The sequence below is a fragment of the Cygnus atratus genome, chromosome 3, assembly GCF_013377495.2.
Source record: "Cygnus atratus isolate AKBS03 ecotype Queensland, Australia chromosome 3, CAtr_DNAZoo_HiC_assembly, whole genome shotgun sequence".
NCBI lineage: Eukaryota > Metazoa > Chordata > Aves > Anseriformes > Anatidae > Cygnus > Cygnus atratus.
Genome location: NC_066364.1, coordinates 6,296,335 through 6,312,869, shown reverse-complemented (window position 1 = coordinate 6,312,869; position 16,535 = coordinate 6,296,335). Strand labels below are relative to the sequence as shown.

The 16,535-nt window shown below is 47.8% G+C and overlaps 2 protein-coding genes across 4 annotated transcripts; one reads left to right on the top strand and one right to left on the bottom strand.

The window, feature by feature from the left end:
- Window positions 1-419: 419 nt before the first annotated feature.
- PLA2G7 (phospholipase A2 group VII) lies at window positions 420-14,861 on the top strand. Of its 3 annotated transcripts, XM_035560139.1 has the most exons (12): window positions 420-779; window positions 2,510-2,878; window positions 6,429-6,553; window positions 8,133-8,283; window positions 8,851-8,944; window positions 9,507-9,575; window positions 9,966-10,113; window positions 11,375-11,488; window positions 11,676-11,767; window positions 12,209-12,382; window positions 13,022-13,170; window positions 13,535-14,861. In XM_035560139.1, the coding sequence occupies exons 2-12, from the start codon at window positions 2,824-2,826 to the stop codon at window positions 13,636-13,638; spliced, it is 1,275 nt and encodes a 424-aa protein (XP_035416032.1). In that variant the 5' UTR covers window positions 420-779; window positions 2,510-2,823; the 3' UTR covers window positions 13,639-14,861. The 3 variants fall into 3 exon arrangements, with proteins under 3 accessions (XP_035416032.1, XP_050566111.1, XP_050566110.1); XM_050710154.1 differs by lacking the exons at window positions 420-779; window positions 2,510-2,878 and adding an exon at window positions 4,903-5,096 and having other exon boundaries at window positions 13,911-14,861; XM_050710153.1 differs by lacking the exons at window positions 420-779; window positions 2,510-2,878 and adding an exon at window positions 4,903-5,096.
- Window positions 3,697-4,866, bottom strand: IMP3 (IMP U3 small nucleolar ribonucleoprotein 3). The gene has a single exon (XM_035560140.2). It carries the CDS (start codon window positions 4,808-4,810, stop codon window positions 4,256-4,258), a length of 555 nt encoding a protein of 184 aa, XP_035416033.1. The 5' UTR covers window positions 4,811-4,866; the 3' UTR covers window positions 3,697-4,255.
- Window positions 14,862-16,535: the final 1,674 nt, after the last annotated feature.

Genomic DNA, 16,535 nt, shown 5'->3' with positions numbered 1-16,535 from the left:
GCTCGTGGGGCCGTTGATCCCTCTGAAAGCTGACCTTTTATTATCGCTGCTGGGTTTAAGGTTAGGGTTAGTTTAGGATTAGGGTTAGGCTGAGTTCCCAGCCTGCAGACCACGCTCATACACCTGTGCCAAGCTGGCACCATCGAGGGGGCAAACACTGGGACTATGTAAAGAGGGATGGGGGCAGATCTGCTCCATCAGTAGGGACCTGAGCTCAAAATCCACCTTAAACCACTCCAGCAGCAGCACCCAGAAGCGGGACTCGCTTCCTCAGAGCGTTGCTGTCCCCCTTCTTACGTGATTTTAAGATCAGATTCAGATTTTAGTGCAGGGCCCTTGAGCCAAACGGAGCCGCTCCGACCTTCCCCATCCTTCCGGGGATGTCACAGGGGGTCCGGATGCTGTGCCCAGCCCCTGCTAAAACTCATCCCCGACACGCAGAGGGGACGCCCAGCATCCAAACAGCCGCGGGGTCCTCTTGCCAGCGTGGCATTTTATTTTTTTTGGGAGGGGTGGAGGTGGGATGGCTCATTGCAGGAGACTCGTCGGCAAGGCCTGGGGAAAGGTCTCTCCCAGAAAGATTGTCCCATCTGGAAACTAAGGCAAAGTTTGGTCCCTCCCCTTCAGGAAGAGCCAGGCAGCCGCTCTGGGAGACGTCCTTCTGTGGGATCAGCCGCCGGCAGCCTCGCTCTGCAGGGCCACGGGCAGCCAAAGGAGACATCGAGCTCCTTCCCGAGCCAGGGACAGGAGCAGGGGGTGGCCGGGACACCGCACACCAGGTACGGGGAGCGCCAGGCACTGGGGAAGGGGGAAAAAAGAGCCTGGGAAGAGCGCAGGGAGGAGCGACGGGGCTGCCAGGGGGATTTTAAGGAGTTCTGCGCCGGACGAGGGCTCGCGGTCTTCCTCTTATCTGACCCCAAATCCCTGCGTGTCCCTGCAGGGTGACTGGAAGGGGAGAGGGTGCGTGCCCTGCTGGCATTAAGGGGTGTCGGGGTGGGGAGTAGCAGCACTGGGCTGCAGCAGGGGAAGCACAGACTGGAGGGAAAAGGAAAAAAAAAAAAAAACATTGCAGTGATTAAACGCTGCTCCGGGCTTCCAGGGAGTGATCCAGCATTAAGATAGGCAAAACTGAGACGAGGCACTGAGCCACCCTGCTCAGGGCAGGGTTTGGGGTAGATGTCCTCCAGAGGTCCTCCCTGACCCGAGTTCTTCGGGGAGCCCGGTGCCAGCACCCTCCTCACCCCATCACCTGTCTGCCATGCCGAGCCCTCGTCCTGGCTCCAACCAGGGCTGTCGGGGAGAGGAGAGGGTGTTTTTGGGACATGGCTTCCCCCGGTGGGCTTTGACCCTGCAGGTGAGTACGTGGTGGCCTCAGGCATTAGTCACAGCAGGACCTGCCCCGTAGCCAGCCTGGACCTTACCCGGCGGCACAACGCCTCCAGCCTGTGATGGGGCTGAGCTTGGGGGAAGGATTTTGGGGCAGAAACCAAGGGTAAAATGCTGCCTGGGTTTACACCGACCAACTGGGGATGTGGGTGAGAGCAGCCAGCAGCTGTTGGGACGTCGTGCTGGGGACACACGGCATCACCCTCCGATGCGCAGCTCTCGGAGTGAGCTGGAGACGCTCAAATCTCCATCTCTGGTGTCATTGTTGGTGTTTCCCCCCCTATTTGAAGCAAAGAAAAATCACTTCAATGACTAAAGCAGGGCATTTAAGAGCAGGGGCCAGAACTGGGGTCCTCAGGTTAACACTGTCATACTGCTTTGGGGTGTTTTTTCTCCAGCCCCAGTGAAAATTCACATTCTGGTTTAGTTTTGGGGGCATGGATTAAGAGGTAATCCCATCCCTCAGTGACGAGCATTGCTTTTGGTTCATTCTCAGTGCCAAATTAGCAGAGGACGTACCTAAAAATCAGTGACACCTGCAGCCAGTGGGGAATAGCTCGTGTGGCACTTGGCCATGGGGTTACACCGTCCTTCCCCAGCCCGCGGTGCTCTCTGTGCTCACGGCAATGGGATATTGCTGGTTACTGAGGGGGGCATCATCCAAATAAACCACACCAAGATGTCCTGTTTACTGGAAAAAGCAGCTGAGATCAGCACATTTGCCTTTCAATGACGGCCTCGGCCATTTAGTCCCCGCGACACAAAAGGCAGCAGTGTGAAGGACTCCTTCTTCCACGCTCCCACACATTCCCCGGCCTCAGTTCCTCCTCCCCTTGGCAGCCTCCAAATAGAGAACGGGCCAAGGCCAGGGGGAAAAAAAAAAAAAGGCAGAAAACAAAAGCCCGAAGCCAGCGGCACTGGTAAAACCTCCCTGACCACTGCCTGCTCTGAGACGTTTCCTAAAAGGACCACAAAAATTTCGTTTCCGAGGCCGTGGGAAGAGAGCAGGAGCGTTGGATGCTCCTGCCCCACAGCATGGCTTTGTAGGGGCCAATTAGCCCCAAAGCAATTAGCCACCATTTATCAACTTATGCTCCCGTGTGTTGTCTCTCTCCTGCTGTAGAAGACACCGGAGGTGCACAAGCAAACAGCGTGAAGCTGTTTTGGGGCCAAAGGAGCAGGGCGGTGAGGAAACGCTGCTGAGGTTACCAGCCCGACCGCCTCTGTGCTCGAGACCCGAGATTTCCTTTACTGCTCTTCCTTCGAGGGGCGGACAAAGCAGCTCAGCATCCAAGCAGCAAAACGCCCTGCTCAGGCTCCTGGACGGCAGCACACATCACTGCCCCCTTCCTGAAACTCTCCTGGAAGAGTAAAGTGGAGCAAACCCTGTTTTTACCCACACCCGGCTTGGGCACCTCCTGAATTTCCCAAGACACGATGACTTCGCTGTGGACGAGGGCTGGAAAGGTGTTCACGAAAAGTCGTGCTTCAGGTAAGGAACGTCTTCTCCATTTGTATTTCTTACCTGAGCAAAGTGTGTGCCCTGAGAAAGACTTCTTCAGGTGTTACAGGTAAGGTTTTACCAAAATAAATGTAAGCATAAATTGGAGTTGTTCATATAATCAAGTGTAGTGGGGAAATCCCATCTCTTTTAGGGAGATGTGCCCCTTCCTTGGCACCTATTATTGCTCTAAAAGCTAACACCATTAAATACATTTGGCTTGTGACGCTGGTACAGATGTTAACATTTAGCTTGCTTTCTAATAAACCCTCATAAGAGGGTTTCTGGTCCTGCCTCAGCCCCCAGACACCGCTCACCCAACGCCCCTCCTGCTCAGGGCAGCCACACCAGCGCGGCCAGACCCAGAGCAGCCACGGCTCCCACAGCTCCGCTCCTGTTCTGCTGCCAAATCCTTTGGTCGCCCAGGGTAACAGCAAAGAAAGCACTTCTAGAAAGAGCACTTTATAACTCTGTAATAGCCCGTAGCTGGGGGAAAAAAAAAAAAAAGGAAAGTTACATAAAAGTTACATAAAAAAAGTTCTGCAAGATGACAAGTGGGGCTCACTGGAACATTTTAAAATCAGCAGGAAGACTCAGGGAACTAGAGTGTGCAAGATAGCACATGAATTTCTTCAATGCCGTAAACCAACCTGATTTATTTTTGCTTTTCTGCTCTTTTTTTTCAAAGGGGAATGAAGCTCCTGATGGCCCTAGAACCGCTCAGGTTTGCTTTTGCCCCAGCCCTCCCCAGCCAGAGCCCCCAGCCCTGTGAGTCAGGCTTCCTCTTCCAACTTTACACCAAACCAACGTTAGCTTTTACTAATGTATTTATTCCATTTGGGGCTACAACTTTTACAGTTCCAGAAATTCACTCTTCGGCCTCTTTGCTGACCGCGAACCCCCGAGTTGCGCTGGGTGAAAGCAGAACCTCCCAGGACGAGGCTGCTTTGGGAAAGTGGTGGCCAGGTCACCAAGTGGGGTGGCATCGGCGCTCTGTCCCCAAATGGCCAGGCTTAATGAAAGCGTCCTCCGGCAGCTGCTGCTGGGCATCCGAGGCCTTGAAATGGCAGTGCCAGGCTTGGAGAAATCTGCCCTTGTGGGGTGCACAGGGCCAGGTGTTTTCGGAGCGGTCTGATCACTTTGTGGTGATGTCTGCCCATGTGGTGTGGTGTTAAGAGGAGGGGACGTCGATGGTAAAAGCAGGAGCTGTGCCGATAGTGAGTGCGTCTCCTCCTGGGAATGTTTTGGCAGATTTTGGTCCTTTGGTGGTCAACGTCTGCCCCCGGTGCCATTGATTTTGGCGCTGTGGCAGTCGGCGTTCACCCCTGAAGCCAGCAGGCCAGAGGACGCTCCCCGACCCACGCGTCCCTACGCGGCCAGGTCGAAGTCGTCCCGCTCCTGGTTGTAGTCGAGGACCTTCTGGCGCAGGCGCGAGCCGTCGGCCCAGGTGACGAAGTCCTCGACGGCGCGCGGCACCAGCAGCGCGGGGTCGGTCACCACGTCGGGCCCCACGCGCACGTGGCCCTGCTCCACGAAGGTGACGGCGTGCCGCAGGTCCTGCGCCATGCGCAGCTTCAGCAGCACGCAGGGCAGGCGGCGGCGGCAGAAGGAGGCGGCCGACACCTTCTCGCAGAGGGCCAGCGAGCGCCGGGAGCCCAGCACCCCCAGGCCGTACAGCTTGCCCAGCAGGGCGGCGGTGCAGCGGGCTCGGAAGGCGGCGCTGGGCGGCCCCAGGTCGCGGAGGCGGCGGGCCAGGCCCCGCACGGCCCGGGCCAGCGCCTTGTAGCGAGCCCAGTCCTCCCGGCGGCCCAGGCGGTAGCGCCGCAGCGCCCGCACCTCGGCCAGGCCGCCCGCCGCCTCCCAGCTCACCAGCGACAGCCGCCGCAGCAGCTTCCGCTCCGGGTAGCGCAGCTGCCGCACCATGGCCGCGGGGCGGGCGGGCACAGGGGAGGACGGAGCGGGGCGCCGGAGCCACCGCGGCCCCTTCCGGGGAGGAGCGGGCGGAGGGGCGGGGACGGGGGCGGGCACCGGGACGGGGACCGGCGGGGCTGGGCCCGGCCCGCCTGGGCTCGGCTCGGCTGGGCCCGATCCGGCTCGCCTCGATCCGGTTCGGCCCGATCCGGTTCGGCCCGATCCGGTTCGCCTCGATCCGTCTCTTCTCGGCTCGTCGGCGTTGGCCCGGGGCTGATGGTTGGGAATTCGGTGGTTTGTGCGTGCTTTAATTGCATCCTTACCTTCGGTTTTTAGTTTGGTTTTATTCCTAAGTTCATTCTTATTTTTGTTTTGAAGTCCCACCTTCAAGTTCAAATTTTAAGTTTATTTCGAAGTTTTATTTTAAAATTTGTTGTTATTTTTAAGTCTTATTCTTAAGCCTATTTTCAGGTTTTATTTTAAAATTTTTTCTTATTTTTAAGTCTTATTTGTAAGCATAATCTGAGCTTTTATTTTAAAATTTATTCTTATTTTCAAGTCTTGTTTTTAAGCTTGTTTTGAGGTTTTATTTTTAAATTTGTTCTTATTTTTATATCTTGTTTTTAAGCATATTTTGAGGTTTTATTTTATTTTGAAGGGTCATTTTTAAAATTTATTTTTATTTTGAAGTTTTGTTTGTAAGCTTATTTTTATTTACATTAATAAAATACATTATAATATTATCATCTGTAATATTAATATAACAGTATGTATAGTATTAATGTTATTATTATTATACTAATAATTTAAGCTTATTTTGAGGTTTATTTACTTTGAGCTTATTTTGAAGTTTTATTTTAGGTTTATTTTGAAGTTTTATTTTGAAGTTTTGTTTTAAAGTTTATTTTTATTTTGAAGTTTATTCCTGATCTTAATTTTATTTTATTTTATTTTATTTTATTTTATTTTATTTTATTTTATATTTCTATTCATTTTTATTTTATTTTTCACCTTGTTTAATTTTCCAACAGGCACGCTTTATGTCATTTCCCTAACCTGCAGGTGGGATGCAGCCCGGCCCCCCGGGCAGGGGCAGCGCACCCGTTGCCCCCCGCAGCCCCCGCACCCCACAGCCGCCCCGTTCCCCACTACCTGGGCGCAGGGAGGGCCTCAGCCCCCTGCCCCAGCCATGCAGACCGGGCTTGTTTACAGGGAGCTGCAAAAACCCCAAACTTCCCCTCCTGCTTTCCGCACCGGGAGCGGGTCTCGGCGCAGGGAACCCACTGATCCAGGGCCTGGGCCCCCTCCTGGGCCCTGCGCCGCCTCCTCGGGGTGCCCTGCGGCCTCTCCGCTGCTGGGTGTCACCCTGCCTGGGGCCTGCCACCACCAGCACCACCACCACCACACCGAAGGTGTCAGATCAGTGTCTTGGGGTTTCGGAGCTCAGATCCTCAATAGCAGCTGCTCTTATGGGCCTAATCCTCAGTTTGAGCAGTCCTGGACCTTTAACGCGCTGTATTTGTTTTCTCTCTCAGGGTGTATCTGCTCACGAACATCACAATGAGCACAGACCCCACAAAGGCCCCCAAATTCTTCTGATTTGTGTTTTTTTTCTTTTTTTTCTCCCCAGGCCTGTCGGCCAAAGCGCCAAAGGAAATGGGCAGCAACAGCGCTGAGAAGTTTTACAGGATCCCCGAAGGGAAGGGGCCGCACTCCGTGGGCTGCACGGACCTGATGACAGAAAACGCAGCTGAGGTAAGCACTGGGTTCACCCTCCTTCAGATTTAAGGCTCAGAGCCAGCCTCACGACTCTGGTTTTATGGGGGGACCAGACCGAAGATGTGCACAGAGGTGCAGGATGCGTGCGGGGCACACTTGAGTGCCTCCAGGATGTTAGAGGAGAGAGACACCACGATGGGAAGGAGGGAGCAGTGAATAGCAGCCACCTGGTGGGCTCGCCTACAAGTTTCTCTTTCAAATCCTCTTGGTTTTGAGTTTTTTTTTGTGGGACTGCTCATGCATTTGCACTGTGGTTTTGCTCTTCAGAGCAGCTAGGTGGAATATGTGATCCGTTTGCAGTGGTTATTTGTAGGTTTTCCTCGGCTCTGCTGAGTCCTCTCTATTAGCACCAAAAAGTGATTAGCTTCTCTTTGCAATCAGCCCCTGTGTTTTTCGTGGATGAGCAATCTGCATAATGACAGTTCTCTCAGGGATAGGTAATGAACCTCTTTCCTTTCCTGGTAAACTGTCACCTGGAGAAATTCAGCGGGACTATTCTGGGATTGAATTAATGTAATTACCAGCCTGGATGGAGGCTCGGTGGTGTCCTCCTTAGTGCTCGTTGTGTCAAAGGTTGATTTAAGCTTGATGAGTAAATGGAAGCAAGATTCATTAAACAAGCTTTTGGTGCACGCTGTGTATGAAACTGCTCCTCTAAGCATGAATTTATCAGACTTTATTCCAAAGCTCATGTTCACGCTGCTCTCCCTGGCTCATGCACCTTGCCTGCAGTTTTAGACGGAACGTATTTAAATAAAGGCACATCAGGAGCCGGGCGGTGCGTTCAAGCAGTGTGTTGCACACACTTCGTCTGCTGGGAGATCTTTAAGAGATTTTTGGTAGACTGCTGTGTAGGAAAAATATTGGCAAGGGGAGGACAGGGAGCCCGTGTGGCTCCCCCACAGACTTGGTGTACAAATGGCAAGAGGAGACCCAAGGCAGTGGTAAGAAATGGAGGCAGATGGAACAGAAGTAGTAAAATTGGTTAGAAAGATGGACCTAACAGGCCTGTGAACATCCTGGTGAGGAGATACTGGAGGAGGAACAGTAGTTACTGCACTCCTTTGCTGCGCTGCTGTCCGGGTGCTTTGCTGATGGCAGGCAGCCGTTTGCTTGGGTTAGCCGGGAGCACGATGGCCACGTTGAGGCCGTGCCCCTGAGTGCCCAAACCTCATCTGCTGGGCCACACCTCCAGATACCGGTCTCGGGGGAAAATCTGACCTGACCCAGTGGAAAACTGTACTTCTAAGAGGGTCGGTTACCTTTCCCCCAGCATAGCAAGGTGAATGGGCTCGGTAGCAGCTCCACGAGACACTGGTGGGAGCATCACTGCCAGGATGCCAGCTGTCATACTGCTTCAAGTCATTGCAGGGACAAAATGACAGTGACACAGGACAGTGACATCAAAGCTCAGCCTGTACTGAATAATAATTTTCTCATGAGATTCTCCAAATTCTCGAGCTGTTTTTCTTGCAGCTGAAGCCCTTGACATAACTGTTTTTATCTTCCTTCTTTTTTGTCACGTATTAATAAATATCATTTTTTTTAATCGCAGGGAAGCTTCTTACGCCTGTATTATCCTTCATGCGACGCCACAGATAACGAAGAGGCACCGTGGATTCCAGATAAAGAGTACTACCAGGGACTTTCTGACTTCCTTAACATGTACCGGGTTGTAGGAGAAAGGCTTTTCCAATACTATGTTGGTGAGACTGGTTTGGGCTTTTTTTCTTGACAAGGGCATGAGCTCTGTATGTGAGCAGCGTGTTCCTGATTGAAAATTAGCTTCTCCCACAGAGGAGCGTGTGTTTGGGAAGGGTTTGGGTGGCGAGGCTCAATGCTGGACGCGACCCGGTTCTCACAGGACCGCAGTCCGTGACCGCTGTACATGGGTGTGTCTGGGTTGGTGTGGGGAAGCTGCCTCTATGTCAGGATTCAAATCACAAGGGGAACTTTGCAGACATACAAAGGTCAGGTAGATGCTAAACTCTGAATACGAACAGAACTTGGATGCCTGGCTGCTCCTAGAAATGTGTTCTTGTAGGGTGTAAAGGGTTGGCCTTGTGCTAGGCTACGGACAGGAGAAGGAAAACATCTTTTTGTAGAAAGCGTTTGCAGAATCATGTCTTCATTTATCTTCTGCATTTTAAGATTTGGTACCTTAATCTTTAGATGACCGCTCTGAAATCACCAGGCTCTCGGGATCTCTCCCACAGGAACAAGTGCCGTCTCTCATTTAAGTGATAATGACACACGCTTCCATTTTTATGTAGGTTCAGTGACCTGTCCTGCAAAACCAAATGCTGATTTTAAGCCAGGAGAAAAATACCCACTCCTCGTTTTTTCCCATGGACTTGGAGCTTTTCGGTAATTCTGCAGTTTGTTGACAAACTATTTTTGTCATCCGTGGAGACAACAGTCTCTAAGAATGGTTCTGAACAGATTTTCAGTAGGGGGTGAGATCCCTGTGGAGTCAAAAAAGATTTGAGGAACAGGCTGCTGGGTATCAGCATGCTTCCACTGAAATCAATGCCAGTAAATAAAGGCAGGGTTGGTTTCTTTACCTGTGTTTGCCAGTTATATTTTAGGGGTGCAGGTATTTACCCGTGCATAAGTATGTTGTGAGGACTAGGTAGTTAATCTTTGGACAGCTCTTTGAAGATGCAAAGTGTCCCATGTGCTACTTTTTAAAAATTATTAACATTTTCTCTCTGCTGAATAGGTACCGAAACAGTAACGGGCTGTAGTGCAACAAAAAGCACCCTCGGGTGACTGGCACACAACAGCTTGCTCTGCTCGTTAGCAAATTAAAGCAGGGAGGAGAAATACAGAATGGGGGCTAGCACAGACGGGGTGCAGTCAGTGTTTAAGGAGCAATGCAACTGAAATTATGTGTGCGTGTGTATCACCAGTGTGGTCTTGATTGCAGGACAATCTATTCTGCTATTTGCATAGAGATGGCTTCTCAAGGCTTTATAGTGGCTGCTGTGGAGCACAGGTGGGTATATTGTGTGCTCTTCTGTTTGATGGAAAGAAACTTTCTCATAATAAATAGTTACTTGTAAAGATTTTTTTAAAGGAGTAACTAATATCCCATATTCAGCCCCAACCCCTTCCCTAGCTCGCTTCCTAGCTAACCAAAGGGAGGTAAATTTGAAGCCCTTTAATGAAAAGTCCTGTGGCACGTGTCATTTGTCATTCTCCAAGCATGCTGTTTTTCTCATTTATTGTTAGAACCTGGCAAATATAACGGTGGAGGGAGTTTTGGTGGGGCAGCACTGGTTGGGAGCGTGGGTTTCTTGAAACAAGTGAAAACTACAACTTCTTTTGACTTCATCCTAAAGAAATGGAATACAACCTCAGAAATAACCTTCTGTTGATATTACAGAGATGAATCAGCTTCAGCAACGTATTACTGTAAAAAAAAGTCTGGTTCTAAAACAGAGGAAGAGTCTACATCAAACATGGAGAAGGAGTGGATTTACTACAGGAAACTAAAATCAGGAGAGGAAGAACGTTGTTTGCGTCACAAGCAGGTACCCTCCTGGGGCTGCATGCTAGGAATGAGACTGTGTGTGTTTAGGACTGACACTTGCAGACACTTTCACTTTGGCCACGCCTGCAGTCTTCTGCCGTGGCTCAGTGTACAAAATAGCCTGAAGTCCTATATTCCTGAAGATGGAAACACCAACAGCAGCTTTCTTCATAGCATAAACTACTTCCTTAACACAGCTTTCCCATGAGGTTGCTGTCATTCTTAGTCAGCTCTTTCACCTGTTTCTCCTCTACTTTCTGTTTCTCCTCTGTCTCCAGTTTTGCTGCCCAGCCCTGTCTTTAAGCGTTGTTTGTTTGTGTGGCCTTAGGCTTGCTGTAGCTTTTGTTTACTGCTACCAGCAAGACGAATCGTGACTGCCCTAAGGGGGATGTTTGCTCCACCACCTCTGACACACTTTGACATGGATTACAGCAGTGTAAGCAGTGCAGACTTCCTGATTACAAGCAGCATCCGTCCTAGATGTGGTGTGGTCGTGGCGATAAGCTCCTCCAAGCACAGACCTGACCTTTAAAACATGGGAGTGTTTTCTTCCACCCTGTGCAGACTCAAACATGGAAGTGTTTATCTTGCTGGGCCACACAGACAGCAGTATGAGTGTCCTTTCCTGTGTGCATACGACATCCTACTTGTGAGTCCAACTACACAACGTCTGAGCTTGCAAATAAGCTGCAGGAGCTGTTGCCTGTACGTTTCGCTAGTAGAGAAGCCAGGAGATTGAGATTTACTTGAAATTCATAACGCACAGACATCTTGCTGGCTGGCTACACTCAATTGCTCCCAATGATGCTGTTGCTCTCTGGTTTTTTTTTGAATTTTTTTTTTTTTTTTACTAAAAATATCAAAATCCAGAACACTTCTCACACTGAAAACCTGTATTTGCAACAGCTTTGTTACATTTTTCAGTAATGTGTATGCATTTAAAATAGGAAGGGCTTCTAGGCAGTTTCTTGCTTTGGGTACATCCAGCACAAAGATGCTTCCAGAGCTATTGTGCAGATGGGGCACGTGGAGGATCTACACAAGAGCTGCAACATTTTGGGGCCCCCAAAATTCAGATTTGATCAAAACTTCTCAGGGTTTTGTTTTACAGGATCCGTTCTACAGTTCAGAATAGTGCTTTTTGTACCAGTCCCATATACTAAAAAAAAAAAAAAGACTAAATTTTGTGTACAAAGAGCCAGCAAACCTAGCAGTTGTCTGATAATTCATCCCACTTCTGCCCCATCTTTTCTGTCTCCCAGGTGCAGCAGAGAGCACAGGAGTGCATCAAAGCCCTCAACCTCATTCTAAAAATCAATTCAGGAGAGGAAGTAATGAACGTACTGAATTCAAACTTTGACTGGAATCACCTAAAGGTGAGTGAAAGTTGGTGACTTCATTCTGTTAAACACCTAATAAAGCTTCCGGGTTTCCTCTTCCATTACTTAACTGCTTCCTGTAGACTATTCTGAAGATCACACAGTAGATCAAAAACTATTATTTGAAAAGAAAAAAAAAATGGGGAAAGAAAGTCTCTTACAGCACCTGGATTTTTTTTAACAGGATTCTGTTGATACTAGCAGAATAGCTGTGATGGGACACTCTTTTGGTGGTGCTACAGTTATTGAGAGTCTCAGCAAAGAAATTAGATTCAGGTATGTATGTCAAACAAAGAAAGGAACATTTGGCACTGGACAAGCCTGGAGCAGGGAGCCTTACCTAAGATCCCTCAGCTACAAATTAGCTCTTGAAGAAAAACTGTTTGGCATGTCTCATCTTCTTGAACTCATGCTTCTTTCAGCTTTGGGGATGCAGAGGAACACGATAGTTGTATTGTATTTTACCGTGACACTGTGGGACCACCTTGCAGAAGCTCCTGTGCTCAGCTGCACCTGGCAGAGGAGACCAACAAATGGAATAGTGGATTAATCCTCTTCCCCCAGAGTAGAAAGCATTATCGCTACAAAGTGATTCATTAATGTGTTTACCTGTTCAGTATCATCAGTTTCCTCATGTCTGCTGCAAATCAAAGCATGCTAAAAACGTCCGCACAAAGCTCTCTACCTGTGACAATATCTAGATGTTGTTTTCGGCAGGTGTGGCATTGCCCTCGATGCGTGGATGCTGCCAGTGGGCGATGACACTTACCAAAACAGTGTCCAGCAACCGCTGCTTTTTATCAATTCGGAAAAATTCCAGTGGGCTGATAATATCTTAAAGATGAAGAAGCTTAGCTCCAATGACTCAAACAAGAAAATGATCACCATCAAGTAAGTGCCAGGGATCCACCATTTCTGTGGTCAAGGATGAATCTTTGTTTACAGAACTTATTCTCCTGTCAGAGCTGTTCAGTTACAGGTAGCTGTAGGACAGACAGTCACTACTTCCTCAGGGCCTAGGCTTTCACTGCACATTTAAATTAGATAACAATATGTCTGCTACAGGGGAGATGGAGACCTTTCTCAGCGCAGGCAGTAACATTAAGACACCGCAAGGCGTGCGTTCCTCTGCCAGGCACAAGTTTTGCTCTGGGCCTCACACATCTGCATTTGGACATTTTAAGTAGCCCTCTGGGTGCAGTTGTACACTTCCCTAGTAAAAGCACCGTGCACAGGGGAGCAGACACCGGTATAACACACCTGTGCTCAGAGCAGAGAGACAACCTGGTGATCTCAAGGTTTTGCCAGGCCTACTCCTTCTCACTGTTGTGGTTATATAGACTAAGCACAAACAAAACTTCCTCCCTTCTGTGGTTAGGGCAGAATTTACTACTAACCTTGCATGCTCACGAGACTAACAGTTGCTCGATAAAATAGTGTAAGATGTGTCTGGCATTCAAGAAGCCTTTGTCATCTTCTAATCAGTCAGCTACGTTCTTATGAGCCTGTCGATCAATTCTATATTTGCAGAGGGTCAGTGCATCAGAGCTTTCCTGACTTTACCTTTGTGAGCGGAGAAATCATTGGAAAGTTTTTCAAATTAAAAGGAGAAATAGATCCAAATGAAGCTATTGATATAAGCAACCACGCTTCACTAGCCTTCCTGCAGAAACATTTGAGTAAGTATCTGTTTATGTCAAAGCATGACATCAATCAACATGTAACTCCTATAACTTTTTTTTTATAACCACTGTTTACTACAAGATCTAAAGTAAGTCTCAGAAAAATCTAAGCAGAAAAAAAATGCATCAGCCTGTAACAAAACTCTAGAGAAAGTTACTTTTATAATTTAAGCAACTCAGAGGAAGAACATCTGAGTTTCAGTACACTTGTGCTAGTATGTAAAAACTAGGAGCGGGCAAAACCGCATCCCCTACTTTGCCAAGTTGATTCATGTATCCTATTGAATTATTTGGTATCATTTTACAGAAATCTGACAATGTAACTCATTACCATTTGGGTTTTCTTTCCCCCGTTTTATAGGTCTTAAGAAAGATTTTGATAAGTGGGATTCCCTCGTGGATGGCATAGGACCCAATGTTATTTCTGGTACCAACATTGACCTATCTCCATCTCAAGGCGAATAAGGAATGCGAGGAAGTACTGTAAATACCACAGGAACCAGGACACTAACGTTGGCCAGATAGTGCTCAGATGTGATAGCACTGGCCTCCGACACAGCTTTTGGGGTGCAGAACAAAAAAAAAATATCAAAACGTAGAAAAGTTAAGTTCAGATGAGTTAGTGGGATTCTCAGAAATAATACCATAACAGGGTAATTTCTGCTTTATAGGCAGTGGGGGGGGAGGGGGGCAGGAAATCACTTGATAGTAATTTAAATATTCTGTTTCTGACCTAGAATCAACTTTGCAGAGATAAATTAAACTACCAGGAATTCAACTAAAGTTCTGCTTACCAAGCTTTAAGTCAGTTTGCATCCAGCAAGCCTTTTTTTTCCAGTGTAAGAAGAAACTAATTTATTAAACTTAATTATTTCAGCTGTGCTCTGGGAACAGCTGGGAGTTGGGGCAGATTTCTGTTCCTTCTAGTTAGAGAGGTACCAGGAAGAAGCTCTTCAGAACTATCTACTTAAAAGAAGAGCTACAGTAAAAGCAACAGGAAATAGTTTAAGGTAACAGCAAAGCAAGGAGTTTGTTCTGACACACGATTTTTCATATGAACTTATCCCACTTACATTTTTAAGATCTGTTCATGCTGCCACACTCAGAGGAGGTTTCCATTCAAAAAGCTGCTGAAATGGTCACTCACTGTAGTAAGTGTAACCCCCCTAGGCAAAGCTTTAAGTAGGGTCTCGTGTTATTCTCTACGTTACCACTAGTATCTCTATTACCACTGTCACTCGGTACCACCGCTGTAGATGAACCTGTGGAATAGATGTGTCAGTTCTAGCTGCTCCCTTTAAAGAGGGGCATGCAAGCATTTTTTGATCATGTCGTCCTGTACAGTTGTAATACTCTCCAGCTAGTCATCTTTGTTCAGGTTCTAGCATTGCTGTCTGTGTTAGCAGAAACAGCTGGCTGTGTGGGCGGCTGCAGGCAGCTCTGATTTTTAGAGCAGAACTCTCAAGTTGCCACAAGGAAGAACAACTTCTAAGTGAATAAGCCTTGCAAGAGGGGGACTACTAACTGTAGCCTATTTGTTTCAAAATAAGGTTACAAACAACTGTGTTGCTTGCTCCAGTTGTGTTTTAACTGTAATTAAGTATTTATATAATCTGTGATCTTAACATGAGATTGCAATGACAGCTAAGGCCTGTTGTTCAGAATTTAATTAAATTCTTTACAGCCTACCACCGTGTCTTGTCTCTGCTAAGGGGATCAATATGCAAGTGTTTCTCTTACTGAGTGAGCACTAATGCGCAGGATCCATTGTAATGCTCAGCAAGACAGTTACAACATGAGACCTTGTGTTTGTAATTTGCCATGGCACTGTGAAAAACTCCCGGCCTCAAAAGAACCTACACTGTACAGAAGCATGGAACAGGAATAGGAAAAAGAGCGCCTCCTTTTCAACACATGAAGAGCATAAGTTGTGTGGTAAGCTGCAGCTGGGAGCACACCACACATGCAGCAGCACAACCACACTGCTAGGTCTGCTTCATATTGAGAGGAAAGGCTTCAGCTTTCATTACTGCTGTTAAAGGCTACATCTCAAACCCAAGTTCGGTTTTGTACACAACTGTGTAGCGTTTCTAGTGTTACAAAGCATTCGGCATGGCTCACAGTGCTCTAGAGAACTCCTCAGGATCAAAACAGAAAAGCAGTAACTGCAGGGTGTGCATAGCCACATCCCCTGCAGTACAGCTGCAGACATACAGCACCTGTGACAGTATGTGGTACACTGTACGTGTTACACTGCATTTGGGCAAATGCATAGGGAAAGAAAGCCAAAAAATTTAACAAAACCCTGTAGAGCATGCCCCAGTGTCAGTCAGCTTTATTCCAGCTTCTTCCATTGCTTTGTAACAGCACCAAATACAAGACTTCCAATGCTACGCAACTGTTTCTCTAGAGCAGAAAAACTTCCCCAACCCCCTCCCCGTAAATACCCTTAACTTTTCTAAAAGAAAATAAACAACAAAAGAAACCAAGAATGCAACTTTTTGAAAAAAAAACACCAGAGAGCAGAGTTGTGCGCCACAGTAGCCTATACAGCAGTAACTCACAAGAAGCCTTTGTTCAAGAACCACCCACTGACATCCAGGCATAAGTTAGGACACAAAAGCATTCAGTAATGAATGCCTGTCAAGAGGCACATTCTTGTTTAATTAAAGAAAGCACAGCTTTAAGATGCCAAGCAGACAGCAGCCTGCCAGCAACCACTAATTCTTCGACAGGGAAGTATGGCAGTAAGGCATTTACTCAGTTAGGCAGAAGAAACACTCAGTGTTCTGCTTGTAGTCTTGTTCCCATGAAAACCCATTTTCATGGCAATGGTGTGTACACAGGTACTTGCTTGAAGCTTCACGTGGAGAACACGTCATTCTTTCAGGAATGCTAGAGAAAATAAGGATCTCCAGATTTTTCAGATTTAGCTGAACTGCAACTGGTTTGCTCTCCTATAAAGGAAAAACCAGATCAGACCCATCGAGATATTTCTATAAACACATAAATGCATTAATATCTGAAGTCACAGCTCTATAAAAGCCTTCAGACAAACACTATCAACATACTGGACCCTATTAAAAGGCTACTCTTTAGAAGTTACTGTGAAATGACAAGACAGTTCAAACACCTGAACTGTCCAAGCAGATGAGGCAAGCAGTGCTCCCAGATCTCACTTGTGAGTTCAGAGCCACTCCATCCCTCAGCGGGCTCATCATAAGCCTCAGTGGGAGTTTTTGCATCCTGTAGATCTGCATGGCCTTTGCTCGTGTTCACTCAGCTGTTGCTAAGAGGGTGTACAGACTTGAGACCAAAGTATGCAAGAACACTGAGGTCAAATTTGGACTTCAGTAATTAGC